Source organism: Canis lupus, chromosome 6 (assembly GCF_003254725.2).
Source record: "Canis lupus dingo isolate Sandy chromosome 6, ASM325472v2, whole genome shotgun sequence".
NCBI classification, from domain to species: Eukaryota; Metazoa; Chordata; class Mammalia; order Carnivora; family Canidae; genus Canis; species Canis lupus.
This window is the reverse complement of record NC_064248.1, coordinates 14,148,559-14,171,368: the sequence shown is the minus strand read 5'-3', so window position 1 is coordinate 14,171,368 and position 22,810 is coordinate 14,148,559. Positions and strand designations below refer to the sequence as shown.

General features: G+C 57.1%; 1 protein-coding gene across 5 annotated transcripts in view; it reads right to left on the bottom strand.

The window, feature by feature from the left end:
* The window catches only part of CARD11 (caspase recruitment domain family member 11), a 113,133-nt gene that overhangs the window by 5,267 nt on the left and 85,056 nt on the right, over window positions 1-22,810 (bottom strand). For 4 of the 5 annotated variants that reach the window (XM_025416128.3, XM_025416127.3, XM_035718098.2 and 1 more), the window contains exons 6-22: window positions 21,443-21,622; window positions 20,410-20,562; window positions 19,860-19,985; window positions 19,002-19,199; window positions 17,035-17,211; window positions 16,368-16,419; window positions 14,626-14,708; window positions 13,417-13,517; window positions 12,498-12,550; window positions 10,631-10,763; window positions 9,865-10,066; window positions 9,335-9,461; window positions 6,982-7,222; window positions 6,311-6,407; window positions 5,908-6,003; window positions 4,213-4,348; window positions 2,955-3,134 (exon numbers count right to left, since the gene is read on the bottom strand). In XM_025416128.3, the coding sequence (XP_025271913.1) occupies window positions 2,955-3,134; window positions 4,213-4,348; window positions 5,908-6,003; window positions 6,311-6,407; window positions 6,982-7,222; window positions 9,335-9,461; window positions 9,865-10,066; window positions 10,631-10,763; window positions 12,498-12,550; window positions 13,417-13,517; window positions 14,626-14,708; window positions 16,368-16,419; window positions 17,035-17,211; window positions 19,002-19,199; window positions 19,860-19,985; window positions 20,410-20,562; window positions 21,443-21,622 (2,335 nt within the window). The remainder of the gene's footprint in view (window positions 1-2,954; window positions 3,135-4,212; window positions 4,349-5,907; window positions 6,004-6,310; window positions 6,408-6,981; window positions 7,223-9,334; window positions 9,462-9,864; window positions 10,067-10,630; window positions 10,764-12,497; window positions 12,551-13,416; window positions 13,518-14,625; window positions 14,709-16,367; window positions 16,420-17,034; window positions 17,212-19,001; window positions 19,200-19,859; window positions 19,986-20,409; window positions 20,563-21,442; window positions 21,623-22,810) is intronic. The other variant, XM_035718099.2, reaches the window with a different exon arrangement.

Below are 22,810 nucleotides of genomic sequence, written 5' to 3'. Positions count from 1 at the left end.
GTCACACCCTGGGCCAAAGGCAGGCACTAAACTGCTGAGCCACCCAGGGATCCAAACACATCTTTAATCTCTTGACCTCAGGTTCTCCATTTATGAAAGGAGGAGGGTGGAGTCAGCCTAGGCTAGCCGGGGAAGCCCACACTAGTCCTCAGTGTGCACTGGAAGTGAGTGGGAAGGGATCCGGGGAAGAGTCAGGAGGAAAGGAGCTGCAGTTGATTTCAGGGGAGGGAGGGAGCCTAGAGCGCCCACCCCACAAGGCCTACAGGCCCCCAAGGGGAAGACAGATCATGTTTGCAGAGTTTAGAGTGGCTGAGTGGGATTTCCATTTTTTTTTTTTTTAAGATTTTATTTATTTATTCATGAGAGAGAGAGAGAGAGAGGCAGAGACACAGGCAGAGGGAGAAGCAGGCATGTCCATGCAGGGAGCCCGACACGGAACTCGATCCCAGGTCTCCAGGATCACACCCTGGGCCGAAGGTAGCACTAAACCGCTGAGCCACCCGGGCTGCCCTGAGTGAGATTTCCTAATCAGGCTTTCTACCTAACCTCATATTGTCAGGGAGCCAGCTCAAAAATCCTTGGAACCCTAGGCAGGAGTAAAATCCTTTGCCCAGAGCCTCCCTGCAGGATGTGTGAGGCTCCCAGGGAGCCAAGCAGAGGAAGGGCATGAGGGTGCACATGCCTGAAAGGTTCCTGCACCTGAAGCTGGGCTATGGAGAGCTTTGGAAGTACTTGGACCCCGTGGAGAAGGGAGGTGGTTGCTGCAGTGGCTGCAGGAGCTGGCATTCAGCAAGCTGTGGGACTCATGTCTGTGCCCTGCCCACTCCACATGGGGGCTGAGAACCTGGAACCCATGGTACACTTGGTCCCAGGGTGGCCTCTGCCCATCTGTGAGCTTCAGACTTGTACAAGAAGGGGCCACCATTATCCTGGTTTTATAGGCAAGGAAACAGGTTGATAACTTACCCCAAATAAACAGCTAGGGAGTGGGCAGGGGTAGAACCAGAGCTGGAAGCCACTTGTCTCAAAGTACATGATCTTTCCCACCGACCATACTATTTGCTGAGGGCCTCCTAGAGGCCAGGGGCTGCAGAGGAGTGACACAGGGGGTGCGGCCTCTCACTACCCACGGAGCCGGGCATTCCGGGAGACCTCAGGTGCGTCGGTGCCAACACGCAGCAGAAGGCTGTGTGGGGAGCCATCTCTCAGGACTCAGCAGGTGAGTCTGCTCCTGCTCAGGTGTCATCCCACCCTGATGTTAGAGCTTACTGATAAACACAGGAGTGAACGCATACAAAATGTGCATCCTGGCCAGGGGCTATTTGGAAAGCTCCATACTATGGGTTCCCAGCCTGGCCCCTCACAAGAACCTCCGGGGGAGCTCTGCATAAAGGACTCCCAAAGGATATGGCCCCCCTGCTCACAGGGATGTTAGCAGCAGCAGGAGCAATCACACAGATGAATCTCAGAAACATTATGTGGGGTGAAGGGAGCCAGGTATACGTGATTTCAAGCTACATGGCTCCATTTGTAGAAAAGTCTAGAAAATGCAAACTGATGTGTTTTGGGAAGCTGTTCAACAGTGCCTGGGGCAGGCGGACGGAGGGGAGCCCAAGGGGGCACAATGTTCTGTCTCCTGGTTATGGCTGGGGTCACGGGGTGTAGACACCTGCCTGAACGCATTCAACCCCACACCCAAAATGGGAGTGGGTTGCTGAATGTGAATGGTACCTTAGAGGGCAAACTTAAAACTCTGACACCTCCACCTCATGTCCACTAGGATAACTACCATTAGGGCAAATGACAGGTGTTGGTGAGAGTGGGGACAAACTGGGCCCCTGTGTGTGCTTGTGGGAATGTGGAATGGTACAGCCTTGTTGCAGATGATGGTGGCAGTTTAAAATAAAAACAAAACACAACTTCTAGAATCACCGCGTGAGCCAGCAATCCCGCTGCTAGGTCTATCCCCAAAAGAACTGTAAGTGGGCACTTGAAGAGATCCTTGCTCACCCATGTTCATGGCAGCATTATTCACAACAGCCCAGAGGTGGAAGCACCCAACGTGTCCACAGACAGATGATGGATAAACACCGTGTGGCACACCCACGCCGTGGAATATCCACTTGGCCTTAACAAGGAAGGAAGTGCTGACACCTGCTACCACGGGGATGGACCTTGAGGACACTTTGTTGAGTGATAGAAGCCAGAGGCAAAGGGATAGACACCGTAGCCTGCACCCCCCGCCCCCGTGAGGTCCCCAGGGGGGCCCAATTTACAGGGGCGGACATTAGGTGGTGAGAGCCAGGGGCTGGGGTGAGGGATGAGTGTTTCACGGGAATAGAGTTTCAGTTGGGAAGACAAAAAAGTTCTGGAGATGAATGTGCTTGATACCCATGAACTGGATGCTTAGAAGTGGTTAAAGTGGTGAATTTTATGTTATGTATATTTTACTATAACAACAACAAAACTACCCTCCTCTGGACACCTGACATTTGGTTGGTATGGGCGGCCCTGCACGTCCACTATTTCAATACAGATGATGCTGAGGATGATTCTAGTTTGCAGCTGAGACTGGGACTCAGCCTCCTGTGTGTAGGGTGTACGATCATGGTTCCCCCTAACCACATCAAGGGCATGGAAGCCCCAGTGATGGATGGCTTGGCTCTGACCTAAGGGCCCAGAGTGGGGACCCCAGGTCATGTCTCCTAACTGACTGTTCCCTTCGTCTTGAACCTTCGGTGTGAAAGGCAAAGGGAAGGCCAGCGTTCCCTGCTCTGGAGCCACAGTGAACTCAGCGAGGGCTGGCATGGCAACAGGGACTGAGACTCTCCCTCCCCATGCACACCAGGCCATGAGGGAGTGTGGCCCTTCCTGCTCTCCTGCCCGGCCACCTGATCTGATGGAGGAGGAGAAGGAGAGCAGGCATGGGCTCCTGGCCGGCGGGGCACACTCACCTGGCTTACACATGGTGAACTCCATTGCACCCCCAGAGTTGAGCAGCTTCTGGACCAGAGCCTTGGCCAGCATGGTGGGTGTGAAGAGGACCGGCCGGCGGCGCTCGCAGTAGAAGGCACGTACCAGGCTGTAGGGGATCAGGCTGAGGTTCTTGCTGAGCTCACTCTCTGGGTCCAGCTCTGCAAGAGGACAGGAAAGGGCTGGCTGTGAGACCCCGGCCTGCCCGTCAGGGTGTAGGGCACGGATGTCCTGGGAGCCTGGCTGGTCCCAAGGAGCCTGCAGGAACCAGGACACCCTTTGGCCACCCAGGAATATTCACGCAGTAACCCATGGGCCGGGCCCTGTTCTGGGAGCTGGGGCCAGGGAGGTGGTGGCGGCAGGTGGCAGGTAAGCAGCATGTAGCAAGCCCCACTGCTCACTCTGGGCAGTAGGGCTGAGCTCTCAAGGAGGGGGCTGGAGCGGGATGGACAAGGATGGGTTTTCTGAGGACAGTCAGGGCCTGGGGCTGGTATTTAGACACGGAGCCAGGTGCGGAGAGCTGGAGCTGGGCAGTGTGGGCAGAGGGGTGGGCGGGCAGGGGGTGAGAGAGGGGGTGGCAGGAGCTGATGGGGTGGCAGTAGGGGCCTGGGGCTTACTTTGGAAGCTCTGGGAAGCCACCAGGGCCAGAGGCAGGGAGTAATGTGGACTCCTTGCTGCCTTTTCAAGGCTGGTGTGTGGGGAGCAGAGCAGAGCCAGCCCCAGGCAGCTCCAGGAACTGCCTCCCCCAGGGACCAGCAGCCCCCTGACCCGGCTGTCGAAGGGCCAGTCTGGAGAGGAGCCCAGCACCTCTGACCACTGGTGCCCGGGCCAGCCTGGCCCCATGAGGACAGCCGGGAGGGCTGGCTCGCCACCAGCAGGGGACTATACACCCAGTGACCCCTGGCGGGCTTGATAAATGGCAAGAAGCACGCTGTGGGGAGAAAAATCAATAAGTGAACACTTCACAGCAAACAGCTCCAATTAACACGGGCATCTGGGCTCAAACCAACTGCAGCGAGTGTTCGTTAGGGGTGAGCCTGGCGGGACGCCACCCCGCAAGGCTGTGTCTCCCAGCCGAGGCCAGGCAGGTCCCCTGGCAGCTCCTCCCAGGCCGGGACCCCTCTTTGGAGGGAGTGGGTGTTCCAGCTGCTCCAGTGGGGACCCATGTGACCTGCACAGCACCCCTGCAGCCTCCCAGCCAGGAGGAGGTGGGGAGGGGCCAGGCCATCAGCACCATACCTTCCTGCTTCTCGGTCAAGAGCTTGGTGGTGTCCAGTGACGACCGGGCCAGGCTCCCCAGCGGGCTCCCCGAGACTATACGGACTCGCTCGTTGCTGTTCATCCTCTTATATTTGTTCTCAGACCTGCTGACGAACTAGAGGACAGAGCAAGAGCCTTTGCTTCTAACCACACAGAGCTGCCTCTCAACCCAGACACAGACAGACCTCTGCTTAGACCCCAGCTCTGCCCCTGGGGGGCCGACTCAGTCCCCTCCCCTGGCCCCCTGCAAACACAGGAGGCACCTAGCAGGCCGAGAGGGTCCTCTGGCTGTTTGGGGAATCATTAGTAGGTAAGCAAGCAAACAAATGGCGACTCTCCTCCCTAACCATGCTTGAAGCCTGTTGAGGGGTGGGCTGTGGGTGGGGTGCATGGGGCGGCCTGGTCCGGATAGGCCCTCAACAAGTCCCTCTGGTAATCCCATCTGCATTCCTGGGGGGGGGGGGCACGGGTGGAAGGTCCCTGGCAGGGAGCCCCCACTGGCAGGACGGCTCACAGTCTACCCACAGAACCCCCTGCCTCAGTATGCTCTGGGGGGGTGGGGGGCGGGTCCCTGCTCCCTTGGACAATTCAGAGCCGAGCCCTAGAGGGTGGAGAGGGATGCCCCAGTGATGGACACAGAATCCAAATTCCCACCTACTCCCTGGGCTATTCTGATCTTTCCTCTACACCCTCCTGCAGGAAAGAAAATCCAGGAGCTGAGATCATAGTCTGGCTCTGTGGTTAAGTGGCCCCCAGAGTGAGCCATCCAGAGATGCCCAAGGCTTCTGACTCTTGCATGACATGTGGCCAGTGACGTGGGCAGTAGGAACAGCTCAGACTCATTAGGATTCCTCCTAACTCTGAGTTTCTTTCTGGCACCTGTCTGTATCTACCTAGTTTCAGGGTCACATCATTAGCCATTTCTCTGGGTTTCCTATGTTCTCTGGGAGGGGCGGAGTGACACACAAGCTTCCCTGGGGCCTGATTAGCACAGTACCAACACAGGAACGTCCTTGCAGGACCACACCTTAACATTACTCCCTTAGCTCTTGTCAGCAGGTAACAGAAGAAAGGGCCACACAGAATGCTTCTGCATTTCTGTGAAATCCCTTCTGAAGCTATCACCTACTATGCTATTCAATGTCCTTGTAAAATGATTCATGCAAAAAGAAAAATCCATTTTAGAATTAAATATAAGGGAAAATTTTTTCTGGTCCTAAAGAACTAAAATGTTTCTGTGGTCAGGGAAGGTTTAAAGAATCTATAGCATTTCCCTTTTTTCCTTGGCTGCCAGGATGCTCAGAGATAAATTTCATGCTCCATTGGAGGGATGCAACTGACCCGGACACCTACTGTGTTTGTTTTCTTCTCCTGATACACAGTTTCTGATCTTTCTACTAATACTTGAATAGCTAAGTTGTTTCAGTTCTTTCAGCCATAAATTCCTCAAATCTTTTTCTGAGAGCGATGTAGCTTCCAACAGGTGCAGAGACTGTCTACCGACCAGTGGCGGTGAGGGTAAAATGGGATGGGAATTGTGAAGCACCGTGAAAAGCTAGACGTGATGTACGGACACAAAGCAGTTATTTTGGCCAAGTCCTCTCTTCTTGGCAGCGAGCGGGCGGAGCCACAGCCCACGGTGATCGCAGTGGGCAGGCGCTCCGAGCGCTTTACCTGAAGGAGCTGCCCGAAAAGGAAACTTGCTCGCGAGAGGCGCGGACTGACCCGGGGGTCGCTGGAGGAAAGCGGCTCCTCAGGCTGCAGGGTGTTCTGAAACCAGTTAGCAGTAGGTCAGGCGCGCTGGGCGGGGCAGGCGCTCCCGCGTCCTCCAGCCCCCTCTGTGGAATCAAAGCGTTCCAGACGGGGAGCAAGCATGGGGGGTAAGAGGAGCCCCGAGATTTGTTCTAGCAGAGACCAGAGGTGCAGAGAGGGGAGGTCCCCGAGGGGCAGGCTCCTCCGTTCCCGAGGAACCAAGTCCCGCAATCCATCACCCTTGAGATTAGTGGCTCCCATGGGACCCCTCCCCAGACCTGCCCTGGGGGGTGCGATGGAGCCGGCAGGCCGCTGGGTGACCTACCCGGAGCGCCCTCAGGGTGTGGTGGGTTGTGTCCGCCTCTTCTCGGTTACCTCTGTGCATGAGGCGCTGCAGCTTGACCAGGAGGAGTTGCTGGGCTCTGGGGGGACGGGACGGGAGGGCAGAGCCTTAGGGCCGGGCCTGCCCCAGTGCACGGAGCACTCTGGGGTGCTGGGAGCACCCCAGGGAGGACATGGCGCCTGGCAGCTCAGCTTGAGTCCCGCAGCCAGTGCAGACTGCGGCAAAGTCACCCCTCTGGGCCCTGGTAGATGGGGGCTGCTGAGGCTGACCTCACGGGGCTGGCCTGGGCGGCAGCTGGACACCAGGCGCTTTACAGACGCCTGCCTGCCTGCCTAACCCGGGGAAGCCGGATGCGCTACTGCTATGCTGTCACATAAGATGTCAGGGAGGGGGCCTACGGCAAGGCAAGGGCTAGCACAGAGCTTAAAATCAAGAGCCCAGGATGCTCTGGTGATGCCCGAAAGAGGGTTTCCTCGGCACTAGTGATGCAACAGGACCCAAGGGAGCTATATCCCCGGGCAGGCAGGGGAGGCTTCAGGAGGAGGAGGGAATGGGCGGCTCGCTGGTCAGCAGGCGAAGGCTGCCCTATGAGCCCCTCTACGGGGCAGCGGCCCCCCCACAGTTCCCCGGCCTGCTGCCGGCTCTGGCCTCACCGGCTGTAGCTGGGTATGGTGCCCACATCCAGGTCATGGTCTGTGAAAGGGTCGACCCGTGCACACAGCCACTCGTGCCTATCCTGGTACATGGTGTCACGGACGTGCACGATGTCATCGCACTTTAGAGACAGGGAGCAGGCGTCCAGCTGGCTGGAGATGTTCAGGTTGAGCCGGATGTAGAAGGAGTCCCCTGATGTGATCAGGCCCTCCTCCATGTCCTTCAGCAGCTTCCGGTACCCTGTGCAAGGAGAGAGGGTAAAGGAAGCTCGGGACGTCCATCAGTGGAGGGCCTCCTGCTGCCAAGAACCTCCAGGCGAAAATTCCCTCCTTGCCACCCCCCAGAGACACGCCTGTGTGGCATGTTCCTCTTGGGGCCCATGGGGACACTCCCAACAAGCCAGTAGCTGTGTCATGTGTGGGTTTTCCTCTTTGCCTTGGCTGCCCAGGAGCTCAGAGCTAAGTTTTGCACCAAGTTGCCTCAAGTCTAGGACCTCGGCTACGATCTCTACGCCTAGCTCACCACTGGGGGGTTTTCTTCCCTTTCATTGTTGCACGACTCATACACATGCATCGTTCTTACAAATGCATGCACCTGGCAAGTGCGCTTGGAGCCTCCCTCATGCCTCCTGGGTCAATACTGTTCCCCCCTGTGATTCCTCATGCTGGCACCACAGCATGTGCCACATGGCATGGAAATGGACGTGTCCTTCCATGTCTGGCTTCTGCTGGTCATGTTACATCTGTGACACTCGCCGCAACGCTGCCACATGGCATATGTGTCCCCTTTCATCACTGCGAGTGTGCCACGGGCACTCATTTACTGCTCCTCCTGTGTGCACACCTGTGCTCTTTCCAGGCTCTGGCTGCAATGGCTCGCTCTGCTGTGAACTTCCTCATAAGTGTCTTTGGTGCATGGACATGCATGCTCATTTTTTGGACTCTACTCACAGAAGTGGAATCACTAGGTCCCTGATTAGCTAGACATGTAGCTCTGTAGACAGTGCCCAGAGGTTTTCCAAAGTGGTAGGACCACGGCACGTGCTGTTTCAACCTTATTTAATACCATTGTCCTTTATAGCGTGAGTTTTTACAAATCCCTTTGGAAGGAAGTTGGGCATAAACCACAAATACAATAAATCCAGCAAACTGAATGTCTGTAGCATAAATCCATAACATAAATCCCCAAATCGGCCCCACATGCACAGAGCTGCATAAGACAGTGGAAGCTACAACTGTCCTAGAGCTGGACCCAGCATGTCCACGCCACACCCACCAGGCAGGCTGGAATCAGCAGGATTGTGTGATTAGTGTTCCTGGAGAAGTGTCGGACTCCTGGTTGGGTCCTTCCCACTCTCCTGCTCAGGGTTAACGCCCATCACTATCCAAGCTCTCTGCCCCTCAGAGAAAGGCCCACAGATGGGACCTGCTGGATAGGACCTTTCCTGAACTGGAATCCAGATCACAGGGCTACAACTCTGGGGACGCTGCTGGCCAGTGGCCAGTGGGCATGGTGCTGCCCAGAGACTGTCTGCTGAGCTGGAAAGCCAGGCTGGGAAGATGGGAGGAGCCTGCCTGCAATGAGGACGAAGTGGAGGAGGAGGAGGAGAAGGCTGGGCCTTGTGTGTAGGGACAGAGCATGACGATCGTCTTCCACACCAAATGACAGGGCACTGCCAGGAAGGAGGGCAGGCTAGCAGGCGGCAGTGGGGAGCGGCTAGAGAGAAAGTGGCTATTTATGCTCTGTTGAAACATTCATGAGCCCTAGTGGTTAAAAATAAGATCCAGCTGCAGAGATAATCATGCAGGAAAAAAACCCAGAGGTGAGAATGGGGCCTTAGACTTTGGGAAATGGAAGACAGAGCCTGCTGCTCACTGCCTGGGAGCTGCGGCTGAGAAAGAGAAGGGGCCAGATGGGAAGGGAGTGAGGCCTTCCGGGGATTGTTCTGGAGCCCAGCCATGGAGCAAAAGGCCTGGTCCAAGCTTTGGCTCAGCAGACCTGCTGGTGCGGGAGCGGCCAGCCCCGAGTCCCTGCCTGAGTCAGGACCAGGAAGTAAGCTTCAAGCTGGCAGGGGGAGGGGTGAGCCAGGCCAGGCAGGGAAGGGGCCGGCCGCACGTGGCCAGGCATGCCATCTACACCGAGGTGTGCCAGGGCAGGTGTGTGCTCACCTGTGCTCACATTCATCTGCCCTTCCCTGCCTGTTGTCCTGCCAGTCCCTCCTGACGGGGATGGGCCTGGCTTGTTCCTCCCACTGAAAAGGTGAGCCAGCAGAGGATGCTTGTCCCTGGTCCCACCCACATCTGGTGTCCTGCTGGCCGTGGCCGAGCGCATGTTTGAGTCTGGTGGCTTTACCTTCCTGGTTGACTTTGTAGTACAGTGTGACGGAGCCGCTGCACCTCTGGATGGTCCAGTGCACCTCCTCCTTTGTGCACGTATCCAAGGGGACTTTTTGTCTCTCGCCTTTGATGCAGCCTTCCAGCTAGATATCAAAGACACACTGCTCTTGCAGCTCCATGGGCGGGCAGAGCTGCAGGGGTGAGGCCACCCCACAGGGAAACCAAAGCCTTTCTCCCCAAACAGTAACTAGCTCAATGTCGCTGAGAGCAAAGGAAGCTTCCCATTTAAACTCATTTGCCTCCCCGTGCACTGGTGTGTGTACATGTGTGTGCATGTGCATGCACAGGCTCTAGACACATGAGTGAGGGCCTTCAGATGGAAGGAGAGAGACTTAGGGCCAGGGGGTTGCTCCCTGCCTCCCTCCAGCTCCCTCCTCCGGGTGGGGGTGGGGGTGTGCCCTGTGCCAGGACATGTGCAGAGGAAGTAGGGGAAGACCCCGGGCACCCTGGCTGTGCCACCACCTCCTCCAGCCCCCGGCCCCTCACCAGTAGCAGCTGGTGGCCCTCATGGAGGCCAGCCTTCTCGGCCAGGGAGCCCGGCTTGACCGAGTGGACGAAACTCCCTCGTGCGTTGCCCCCGAGCAGGGTGAGCTGTGAGATGAGGCTGTCGCCGTTCAGTGTGGTGTACTGCATCGAGGGCCCGGGCCCCCGCACGTGCCCCACAGATGTGACAGATGGCCGGAAGGGTCTGGGTCAGGGAAGGAAACAGTGGTTAGGTGGCTGTGATTAGGACACCTGTTACCTGGCCATGCCATGGAGATCCCATCCCTGGGAGCTGCAAGAGCAGCCACCTGAGGTGAGAGCTTGCAACCTGCTCCTGCCGGGAAAGCACACAAGATGCTGTCCTCCAACCAGTGGCCGTGGCCACACTGTGCTTGCACCCTGGCTGACCACCCCCGTGGGCTGGGCCAACAAGGGCACACTGGCTGCTCTGTTCCTCCTCACACACCAGGTGGGCCGCTCTGGGCACAGACCACAGGGCTTCCCCCATCTCATGGGGGGCGCTAGGGCCAGTCGGACATCCAGTGCCACCCCCTTGCCTCTACCACACTGTGTGGTCCTGGGCAACCCCCATCCTCTCTGGACCTGATTGGGGGCGGGCAGTGGTTTCTGGTTCTGGGACACCGTGGTTCCTGATTCTAGAACATAGGGGAGGTGGATGGTCCCTTTTTGGGAGTTCTAGGGGGTGAGTGGCCTTTACCCCACCATCCCTTCTCCCAACTCTGGCTCCCCTTTCCCACGACCATAGTACCTTTCTAGAGAGAACTTCCTAAACATGAGGTTGACTTGCTCCAGGTCATAGGCATCCAAGCCCTCGGACTGGTGGGAGGAGGAGGAGGAGTGGACAGATGGGGGTCCAAAGGAGGAGCGCTCATGACTGTCATCTGCAAAGGAGCCAGTGCACATGAGGACCAATCCCTGCCCCTCCCCACCGCCCTCCCAGGAGGTTCTCCTGCTGGGCCTGGGCCAGGAAGCTTCTAGAAGATGCTTTACACTGAATCTTCTTCTGCAGAGCCATCCCCTTGCCTCGGAGTCCCTTCTTAAGGGAAGTCTCACCAGCTATCTGCTTTTCAAGCCTCCTGTTTCTATACCTGGGAAAGGAGTCTGTACCAGCAGGCACCGGTTCTGCTTCTGAATTGGGGTCCATGTTTTCATCTTGGGACCACCTGAGGTCTTACCATCTGCCACTTTTGGGGATGTGGACTGGGGCAGGACCCAAAGAGCAGAGTCTGGACTGAGTATAGGAGCCCCCTCTTCCCAACTCAGCGGGAAGGACTCCGAGGACTTGGTGCAAAGACACCCACTCCACACGGCCCAGGTGCAGGGATGGAGGATGTGCAGACCCGGCTCTGGGCTGATAACAAAGGCTTCTCTGCAAAGGGAATTTGTCCTGACGCTGCAGAATGCCTTGGATGGCTGCCCAGAATTCTCTTTTGAGCTCTCCCCTTTCCAAAACTCCTTCAATTCTTCTCATTACCCAGCCTCTATTAGGTGCTAACCTCTCTTTAACACTTGATAGCTTCTGATGGTCCCCAATTAGGGAGAGCTGCTAATCCTTCATTTTATCTGCTGGCAGCCTGAGCTGCTGAGGGTGGAGGCAGAGTTGAGGGAACCCCGGGAATGAGAGGGCTGGCAGGCCACACCCGGGGAGTCTGGGCCAGCCCCGTGCTTCTAGCTCGGGAGGAACAGGGGCCACCCAAGGCACGGAGGCATCTCCAGGAGGCCTCTGAACCCTTCCTGCCCCTTCGTCTTCTGCACACAGTCGAGTGCTCTGGATGGTACATTCACTGGTTCACAGCTATACTACCTGGGTGTTGGCCAAGTCAAGGACTCAGGGACATGAGTTTTCGTGTCCTGTGCCCCAGGCAAGGTGAGGCGTGGGGGCTCAGTGTCTGCTGGGCTAAACCAAATCTACACCCCCCCCCCCCATTGGAAGAGTCCGTGGCTCCCAGGAGACTGAGCCCCCATTCCTGGCTCTCTGTACAGATGTTCAATGCCCAGGGAATATCCTGACAATCACATCAGTTCAAACAGCCCGTGGGGCTGTTTTAGGATTGCTACATACCCTTGGGTCTCCCCAGGGCTCGCTCACCTCATTTCCTATCCCCCTCCCTGCTCCTACTACTCGTTATTTTCAGGTTGGTTGACAGCTTCATACAAAGATTCTTAGGCTGTCTCCCTGCCTTACACCCACCCCATCCCACTGTTCCTTGAGCTCTCTGTGGCTCCATGCCTGCATTTGCAAAAGGAGGGTCCCAACAGCCTTTCTGCAAACAGTTGTTGTTGATTAAACTCTCTCTTAAAAATCTAGACCTACCCGATTCTGTGCTCAGCAGCTACACGGCCCCTGCTGCCTCCAGAGGATCCAGGCTCCTCAGGCTGTACCCCCACTCTCGAGCCTCCACCCGGCAGCTCCCCAGGGATGAGGCCTTGCTCTCGAGTACAGACAGCAAGCACTACCTTCCCCAAATCCACGCCACATATGTTTCCTGAGGACCTAGGCGGCACAGGGCTCTGTCTTGAGCTAGAGGGTCAGGGCCATGGTGGGCATGGCCCTGACCCCGCTGGAAGGCAGGTGGCCCCCACACCGGTATGTCTCAGATCTGCCAGGCACCTACCATCAAAGTCCAAGACATCAAACCCACCGCTGTCGTTGTCTTCCTCGACTGTGCTGTAAGACACAAGGGAAGGACGGGGTGATGGGGGGGTGGGGAGTACATGTGTGTGTGGGAGCTCTCCAGGCCATGTGGTGGTTGGTTGAAGGTGGGGGAAGATTCTGGGAAGTTCCAGCTCTCCAAGAGGCCTTGGTTTTGAGAGGGCAGCATGGGCAGGAGGGCTGGATAAGGCTGGATGTTCTGCTGGAGGACAGGGTGTCCCAGGGAGCCGGAGTGAGGAGGCTTGTGAAGGGCAGGTCACAGAGTCCCCAACAGCCCCGCCTGGGCCCTTCACCCAGGACGGGATGGGGGTGAGGTGGCAGTGTGCTCCTCACATGTGGTTCTTGCCATAGAGCAATGAGGCCCAGACCGGGCTGTTGGCAGAACCAGAGATGCAGATCCCATCCTGCAGGCCACTCCATGCTGCCAGCTGTTCTGGAAACCACCCAGTGATCTCTGACTTTGAGTGTGAGACACCAAATGTCCAGCTGACAGGAAGCATCTGAATGTCTGGGGAAGACCACGCTCCACTGTGGTTTTCCCAGCTGGGGACACTGATGGTTTCCAAGAGGCGAGGAAGTGGGACAGGACGCAGGAATTGGGAGGCGATTTCTGGGGTCTACCACTTTTTGGCAAAAAAGCCACCCCCTGGGGCCTGGGCACTGGGGAACCTGATTTCTGGGCAGCTCGGGGCAAATGGACATAGGCTTAGTCAGCTGGTAGCTAGCTGGGTGACCCTGGGAAGGCCACCTGCCTTCTCTGAGCCTCAGCCTCATCTCTAAAGTGACAGCATCCTGCCTACCTTTCAAGGTTGGCTCACGGACTGAGTGAGTGGATGTGGAAAGGCACCCGCAGGCACCCTGCTCCCTCCCCTGTCACCCACCTGCGGTGAGGCGCGTCTTCTTTATAGCGCCTGAGGATGGAGTCATTTCCTGGGGGCTCGGCAGTGATGGACATGATGCTAGAGCGGCTCCGGTGGGGCTGCTTCAAAACACACACAGATGTGTGATGGGGAGCCGGGTGTTTACCCCCAACCCCGTGCCTCCGTGGACATAAATATATACGCAAGGACTAAACTGAACACGGATGCATCCCCACCCCTGACTTGCTTGAGCTGGTTCTCAGCAGCGACCTTGGCCAGAGAAGGCTTGAGCTCAGCCTGGGGCGGCCGCAGCCGCTGAGCCTGGCTCACATCTGCTCGCACATCTGCTCACCTCGGGAGGGGGCGGGGAGGATGCAGGCGGGAGTCTGCCAAGGCTGGGGCAGTGGGGGGGCAGGGCAGTGCCTTGTGCCCTGCACAGGCTGAGCTCCGTGGCCCCTGGGCTGCGCCAGCCATGGGCACCTACTCTGCACAACAAGAGGACCTGTGGGCCTGGTGGTGGTGGCAGCAACAGATGCTGACCAGGCGGTATGGCTGCTGGAGGACGACCCTTTGAGAGGAGGCCTGCCAGCTCTTGGCAAGAGCTGCTTTAAATAAAAGCCTCAGATTTCGCCCCCCAGAGCTGCGACCAGACAGGAGCCATTCCTTATCAAACCTCTGTGTCCCCCAGGGCCTGATTTTGGAAGCTGAGCTGACAAGCTTCCCAGGGCTTCGCCTCTGGGGTTAGAATTTCTAATCCCATGCCTTCTGCTGCCTGGCTGCGGGGAGTGACACTAGATGCAGGGGCTGGGACCCCGCGGGGGTGGGGAGGCGGAGGTGGGGGGTTGGGGCCGGGGTCCGTGGTCTCGGGCTCCAGCAGCCCCAGCAGCGCCAGCCGGGCTGCCCGAGGTGCCCAGGGCCCCCAAGTTGCAGCAGAATTTTCAGCCGCCGCCTGTGCAGTTCGCTTCCGCTCCTCAGAGGCCCATCCGTTCCTCCCACCAAGTGTTAAATTAGGAAAGGAGGCGGCGAGAAGGTGTAAATACATCGTGAGCTGGTGGAAACATCTTTAAATAAACATAAGGAGGGTCTGGGCTGCAGCCCCGGAGTGACGCTCGCAGGCCCTGCGCAGAGAGCAAAGCAGGGGGCCCAGCCTGCTGGGCGGAGGACGGTGAGCGAGCGTGGGGGCGGGCACAGGTCGGAGCCTGAAGGGGACACGCTGGGGCCCTGGCTTACCATCTTGGAGAACGAGTTGGTGATGGGCAGGGATCTGGAGGAACTGGGGCTGGCGTCTATGCCTTCTTCTTCGTGGCCTCGCCCTGTCCTCATGGAGGCAGGAGGCAAAGGGAAAGGCAGGGAAGAGGGGATGAAGAGCTCCTGTGGGCACCGAGCACCTGGGTGCTGTCCTGTCTGGGTGGCCTGTCCTCCTGGGGGGAGCGTGGGGACAGCCTCCTCCCTCCTCTGGGTTCCCCAGCTGTAGGCTCCCAGAAGGGAGCCCGGTCTTGTACATGGGTGCATCCTGCCATGGCCGGGCCCGGGGCAGCCTCTGCAGAGGCTAGGCCATGTCCTTCGTCTCCGAGGACTCAGGCGCCCCCCCTCCCCCCGCCCCCGGGCTTCCCGACACTCTGTGGAACAACAGGAACTGGGAGCATGTGTCTCTCGTAGAGTAGAAACGTCCCTGCGAGCAACCCCATCCTCAATACGGATCCCACCCTTTCTATGAAACAGGCCGACTGGAGACTGGGCCAATCGTGGCAGAGTCTGTGGCCTCCTCAGTAAAGCTCCTGGTGACCCTCCTGCTCCTTCAGGGGCCACCTGGGGTTCTGCACACACTTCTCTCAGCTCTTGCCTTGCTGCACAGGAGAGCCAGCTTTCCCACCCGGCCCCCTGTGCCTTGTGCATGGACCGTCAGACACACGCACACATCATAATCTGTGGGCATCTCATGCTAGACAATGGCAAAGGCTTGGGGAGAGTCCAGAAGCTCCATTACCCTGCTGCCTCCTTTCCCTCTTCTTGGGGCAAACACTTCTCTACTTCCCATAGGCCGCAGGGCCTTTACACGTCCCTTCTGATAAAGAAGGTGCTATAGATACTTGATCTGGCAATAAGAGGGATGGGTGGACCCCCAACCCTGGGCTCCATTGTCCCCAGATGCTTTTCCTCTGGCCTCCAGCAGGTCCAAGGACTCCTCCTTCCCCTGCCCCATTGTGGACCCAGGAGGGATGCACACTGTCAGCGTGTAGCTCCTTCCCTGTGACCTTCTGCAGCCTCATTCCTGGCACTCCCTGCTCCTACCTCTAGAATAGCAGCATGCCATGCTCCTCAAACCTGCCCCCGCACCCCATTCTATCCTGAGTGCCCTTCCAGAGACTGTGTCCCTTCCTGATGGATCTTTCTCCAGCCCTCTTCCCTCTGCTCTTTCTTGGGTGTCCAGAGCTACTTGCTACCTCTTCACTGATGGCCCTGTCTCAGGAGAGGCTCTGGGCATCCACATGGACCTATTGGCACGTGATACACAGTAGGTGCTTGATTTACCCAGGCAAACCATCCCTAGCCAACTGTCACCCAAGAGTCACAGTGAGGATGAGTGACAAGGATTCTGAAGATGCTGTGTCTTGGAGAACCAGGGGCTCACAGATGGACCCAGACTGCCTGGCCAAAAGCCTGGAAGGAAGGTCAGGCCAGCCTTCTGCTAAGCCAGAGCAGAAGCACTGAGTCCAGCTGAGGTATCAGGGGCTCAGGGCTGATCTCAGTGTGTGTGTGTGTGTGTGTGTGTGTAGCACAGCTGGGACCTTTCTACGTTGCAGCTCCTGCCCTGTCCTGTGACAATGACTGTTAATTTCTATCGGACACCCTTCCACCTGGGGCCCCCAGGCCTGTCCCAGGTTGACTGCACAGGATTGACTGCCCCATTGGAAATAAAGGATGGGGAGAGGCAGACGGAAAGACAGGAGAGGGTCTGGGAGTGCACCAACCTTGGAAATCTGAGGTTCGCTTCAGGCTGATGGGGGATTTGGCTCTCTGTAGCTGTGAGAGGGAAGAGAGGACCAAGGACAGAGGGGACAAATCAGACAAGGCCGGAAACACAGTTCATGGAGGAAGGACCACGTGTGGGCATGAGGCCCAGCAGAACTGCATACACAATGCAGACGCAGGGGTATTTTCTGGAAAGCATGAGGCTTTCGGGCAGCCGCCCTGGCCACCCTTCCCTGGCATGAGGCGGCCCTTGCCAGGGTGGGGTGGGGACCCTCCCTGAGCTGCCCGGCCCCTCTCATGTGAGATTATCTCGTGCATTCATTCCTCGTGGAGACTGAGCCCTGGACAGCCCCGGACGCTGAGCGGAGCGGACAGGATTGCTGCTGTAAGTCCGGCTCCCCAGCGGGCCTCTCACAAGCCATCAGCGTCAATAAACACAGGAGAGACACTCAATACCTATTTGCTAAATAAATGAACGGATTTCGAAATAACGCTTACTTCATTCTCTCTCTCTAACTTCTGCTCCGCTTATGAGCGATGGGGGCAGAATTTGTTAACGCAAACGAGGGAAAAGCTGGGGCTGGGGGGTTCTCCCCAGATGGGGCCGGAGCTGTCGGAGTCCCATCGGGCCCGCGCCCGCCAGCCGCCCACGGCCGCCCTCCGCACCTGGATGCCCTTCAGGTTCATCCTGCGCTTGGGCGGGTGGTAGGGCAGGAAGTATCTGCTGTCTTCCGGCGACTCCTCTGAGGTAGATGAGTCGTCAGCTTCCTGCCCGTTGGTCCTGGGGCTGGCGTCCCCAAAGTTCTGGGAGATGATGGCCACCGGCAGGTTCCTGGGCAGACTCTGGGAGAGAGGCAGGCACCCGTGAGGCAGCGTGGCCAGCAGCTACGGGGGGCGGGCCAGCCTTCCTGGGGGCCTCCAGCTGCAAACTCAGGACACCCACTCTTCTTCTTGACCCCCGTGTCCCTCGCCAGCCCTGAAGCCCAGGTACATGGTTGTAGCACCACCTCCCGCTGGATGCCCAGTTCATGCTTCTAGCACCACCTGCTCTTCGTCACCAACCTCCCTGTCCCTGTCTCCTCCCTCTTTGTCATGCTCACAGCAGCAGGGTGATGGCCCCTGGGGGGTTCTTGGGCCCCGGGGTCGGACATGCTGCCTTCACAATCCCAGATGTAGTTCTGGGCCTGAGCTCCAAAAGCAGAACCTGTCGCTGAATGATAGTGTGACCATCTCTGTCCTCACATGTGAGCCTACCGTCCTGGTGCTCTCTACCAGTGGCCTCAGGGCAAGCTGCCCCCCAAATCACACAACCTTTGTGCTGCTGCCTCCAAACCCAAAGCCTTACTTCCCTGCACAAAATGCACCAAGGTCCCAGAAGAACAACGAACGGCCTTAGCCCACAAGCCGACTCTGCTACCTGCTGTCACCCCTTGGGGTGCATCACCTGCCCCGCCCTGCCTCCTACTCCATTGACAGCAGAACCATCCACTGTGGCCTGCCGCCAGCATGCTGTGTGTCACGCCCACAGGACCTTGCTCAGGCTGTCCTGGGCCCAGAACTTGGCCCCGTCTTCCCTTACCCAGGACAGATGCCCTCACAGCTTTCATCTCTCCTTGGAGCAAATGCTCCCCGAGGGTCTACCCAAAGCCTGGCCTCCTGCTAGGGCTCGGCCTTCTTGGAGCTTCTGCATAATTGCAAACAATAAATGTTCAAAGGGTTGACAGCATAATGCAGAAGCTTCCAGTTTCCTTTACAGGGGCCGAGCAGAGCCAGGGACAGCACTGCAAGCAGAGGTTCCCACACAGTCCTGAGCCTCTCTGCAGGGAAGTCTTTCCTAAAACCCTGCCAGAGCCAAGGCCCAGGCCCCCGGGGACCCCATGGCCCAACCCAGCTTGTCACGCACAACACTGTGCTGAAATGTCACATTCCTGGATTAATCTCCAGCGGTAAATTTGAGTCTCTGAGGGCCTGACCTCTGTAGGCCTTGACCAGCCATGCCCTCAGCTGCTAGGGTCAGGGTTCCTTGGTAATAATTGAGGACAGTAATCCTACCTTCCTGGTGGGACAGTTCTGTGGGCAGGAGCTCATGCACAGAAGGCACTGAGCATATACCCATGTGTGACAGCACTCAAATGCACAGCTACGCTGACGGTAACCTCATCTGCTCTGATGTCAGCATCCACTCATGAGCCCTTGGGGCTTATACAGTGACATGTATTAAGTATCGTGCAGTCCGTAAAGAACAGCGTCCTCATAGGTGCTAGGGCTTCAGTGGGCATCAGATACCAGTAACCATCCACATGGTGGTGGCAGCCGCTGGTCAGCAGGGTGGGACGTTAACAGGTGGCCATGGTCAACTAAGAAGGAGCTGAGGCTACCTGGTGAAGTGACTTGTCTAAAGTTGGCTAGCAAGTGGCCAGGATGGGGTTTTATCTTGCATTTTCCAAATTCAAAATTCATCGTGCAAAATTTATGGACGAGCAGGAGGGTCAAGGATATGGGTTGTTCTGGGTGTGTTAGGGCAGGGCTGCCACACAGGCATGGGGACACCTCAGCAGTGTGGGGAGGTACCCAGCTGCAGGTGTGGGGGCCTCGCTCGGCCCCGCTGCCCCCCATCCTCACCCCGGGCCCACCTGGTCCAGGCCACTGCTGTCTTTGGAGAGACGCCGGAGCTTGCTCTCTAGGTTGACGATGCAGGCTTCCCGCCGGACCATCTCAATCCTCATCTCATCGTTCTTCTCCTCCAGCTCTCGGATCTGCTTCCTGTACTTGTCTTTCTCGATTAAGCACTGTGAGTATTGGGTCTGTGCTTCATCCCGGGAATGGAAGGCCTGCCAGGGAGGGAAGGATGAGGCCACTTTGCTTTTTCACCCCGACCCAACCAAATCAGACCCAGGATGTGGTCTCTGTCTGGATGCCCAGGTTTGGCCACATTGGCTCCTGCTCTTTTCTTGACCCCTACTCCTGGGCATTTAAATCGCTACCTGCAGGGCACCTGGGTGGCTCAGTGGTTGAGTGTCTGCCTTTGTCTCAGGGCGTGATCCCTGAGTCCTGGGATTGAGTCCTGCAATGGGCTCCCTGCATGCAGCCTGCTTCTCCCTCTGCCTCTGCCTCTCTCTCTGTGTCTCTCATGAGAAAATAAATAAAAATCTTAAAAAAAAAAAATCGCTACCTTTCCTGAGAGTACATACCACCGCTGCCGTGTGTCCTGCCTTTGCCAGGGGCTGGGCCCTATACTGAGAGTCCTGGGTGGAATCTCTTGGAGCCTGCCCCTTGCCCCTAGCAGGTGATGCTGTCTTATCACTTCTATCTTACAGAAGAGGGCTGTGAGGCGTCCACGGGGTAGAGCTAGCCTGCAGCCACACCTCTGATGAGTGACCCAGCCTGCACGTAGCTGTGACCCTAGAGAGGTATCGAAGGATGATGCTCTGTCCGTAGGAGCCAGCGGGGCCCGGTTCAGGCCCCCACGACCTTCAGATGCCTGCCCGTACCTGGTCCCGCTCGCGCTCCACCTCCTCTAGCTGTAGCATGACGGTGTTCATGCGGTGCTTGTACATCTCACAGTCCTTGCCCAGCGTTGAGCACTTTAGCTCCAGGTCCTCCTTCTCCTCCAGGTACTGTAAGCAATGGGGAGAGATGGATCGGGGCCAGCAGCTTTCCAGCCCAGCCTCCCTGTGGGCCTGTCCCTTCCTTCCTTTGCATGTCCTTCTGAGAATCAGCTCTCTGAAGAGCAGGGCCACAGTTGTAGGTCAGTCAATTGGCTGAGATTTGCTTTACACCTACTGTGTGCAAGGGGGGATGGGGAGCGGGTCAGGGCAGACACTGTGTCTCCTCATGTGGCCTGCAGTTAGGAGGGGAAGCGGATGCTAGGGTGGCACAATAATGCACTGCCAGGTGCTCCTGCCGGCACGCATGGGGCATCTGTGCCATGCTGAAACCTAGTCCCCTGAAGAGGGTGGGGGCCGGGGAGATCTTGCTAATGCACAGAAACCCGAGGGCACTGGTTGGCGGAATGCTGCTCCTCCATCGGGGGGCTCCCACCTTGTCCCGCAGCTCCTCTGCCTGGCGGACCTCCTCCTGCAGGTTGTAGATCTTGTTGACCAGCTCCTGCCGATCCTCCAGAGCCTCCTTGCGGTCATGCTCCAGGATGTCCAGGATGGCTTTGTCCGAGTCGGGCAGGCTGCGCTTCCCGGCCTGGGTGGGTGGACGGGAAGGGTTGACCATGCTGGGGGTGTGGTGAGGCAGGGAGCCAGGTGGCCCCAGAAGGCAGGGGACAACAGAGCCAGTGACAAATGCTCTGTGAGAGCAGAAGGTTTTGTGCTAGGGAAGCAGAGAAAGAGTCGCTGCCTCTCGGGGTCCTTAAGCAGCTTATTATTTAAGAATTTTATCACCTGGAAAGAAGCATAAAACCCACTTCTGCTCAGGAACATCCCGACGCCTATTGTTCTGCCCCAGCTCTTATCAGAGCCAAGAGAAGCAGTTGCTGCTCCTGCAAACACTTCGTAGGTGACAACAAAGAGAGGGCTGATCTGCCGTCCAGATGCATCCCCTGAAATATCAATTAATCTGCTTCGATTAACCTGGGATTCATTCTCTGCTCCAAATCCGCACCTCAAATGCCAGGCAGCCAATCCTGGGGGAATTGTTCTGGAGGAAGGGGAGGGAAGCCTTTTTTCTTTCCCCGTAGATGTGTTCGGGGCTGTTATTTCTCAGCTACTTCCTCCTTCATACCCGAAAATGAGTCTGTGATGGGAAATACAGGGAGGCACTTGTCGTTTTAACAAATCACGCGGAGCTGAGAGGTGAATTTCTTGGGATCTTTAAGGACAAACAGGTCTCCCGGCTGTCCCTGTCTCACAGAGCCTGGGGCAGTGATTCTGTGGCATCGCAAGTGTTAGCTCACATGTCATGTCTCTGACGAGGAGGTGCAGTGGTGACCCTACTTTACAGAGGGGGCAGGAATGACGTGAATTGCCGTGGGCCACACAGTCAGCAAGTGGGACACAGGCCGGGGCAGGGTCTGCCCCCAGACCCTCACTGCCCCTTCCATCTACTGCCCTGCCCTGGCCCTCACCTGGATGATGGACTGTAGCTCCTGGATTTTGGTCTTCAGCATCTCATTCTCCCGCTCCAGTTCCAGAACTTGCTCCCTCTTGGGCCGGTTCTCAATGTCATTCTTTAGTTTTAGAGACTGGTTCCTCTCCAGCTTGCACTCCTCCTCCATCTTATTCAACCGATGCTTTAGTTGGTCAATCTGAAATGCCCAAGGGTGCCACGGGGACAATACAGTTGGCAGGCAACATTCAGGAAAGGCAATGCTCCCCTGGATCCCCAGCAGACTCCCCACAAAACCTGTGATGCCCACACCTATTCTTCCAGTTAGCTGCAGTGAAGAGCTCAAAGAAACCTTTTGCAGTAAAACAAAGTGCCATCTTCTTTGATTCGTTAATTGAGGATAATTCTGAAAGGTGCTATAGAGAATTCCCTCGGGGACTCCCCTTAAGAACTCATGTTATCACAGGGAGTGGGGTGGCTGAGAGCTTGGGGTTCTGGGCCCCATGACCTGGCTTTACCCCAGAGCCTCTGGCACAGTGTTGTCCTTGTGGGTTTCCCACAGAATTCTATCCGGACAAACTGTACTGCTGTGTAAAGGACAGTGTGAGGCCCTCTGGGTTCACAGTATCTCTGGCCTAAAGGACCCACACTCAGGGCTGGAAGAGTGGCTTCCCGGAGGAGGCAGTTACTACGTTGGGAAATGTGACAAGTGGAGATGTGCTGAGGTCCGTCCTGGACAGGTGAATGTCAGGAAGTGGGCCCAGGAGAAGACTTCTTAGACCTTTGTGCCTAAATGTGTCTGCTTCCCCAAACTGACCTCACAGAACACCCACCTCAAAACTGTCTTCAAGGGCTGCAAGAAAGGGAGGCACCCAAGAGGCGAGCGCCTTTGTACAATTCTAGGCTCATGGGGAGAACAAGTGCAAGGTACCCGGCAGCCAGAGGGTGGTGGCTTTAGCACAGAACGTATTGCCACTGGGCCCCTGTGGAAGGAAAGGAAGGAAGAGGCAGGCACGGAGGCAGCCTGGGGACTCAGCTGGCCAGATATGCTTTCAAGTTCTAGACATGCTTCCCACTATATCATCAGGGAAATATAATATAGGACACAGTCCTAGGAGAGAAACATGTAAGTCGCTGCCACAGGCTAACTTCTCCAAATCCTAGCTACAACAGCACAGAAACCTCTCCTCCTGGTCATGCCAAAAAAAAAAAAAAAAAGAATCCTCCTTGGCATCTTGGAAGGTCAGCCCTGTGTTCCGTGCTGGGTCCAGATCCTCTGTCGCATCTAAGTGGGCATGGACTGCTAGCGCTATGGAGTGCTTACCGGGTCAGCCGTGACTTTGCCCAAATCATGATGCTGTGTCTCAGCAGCCCTGGGGCACGGGAA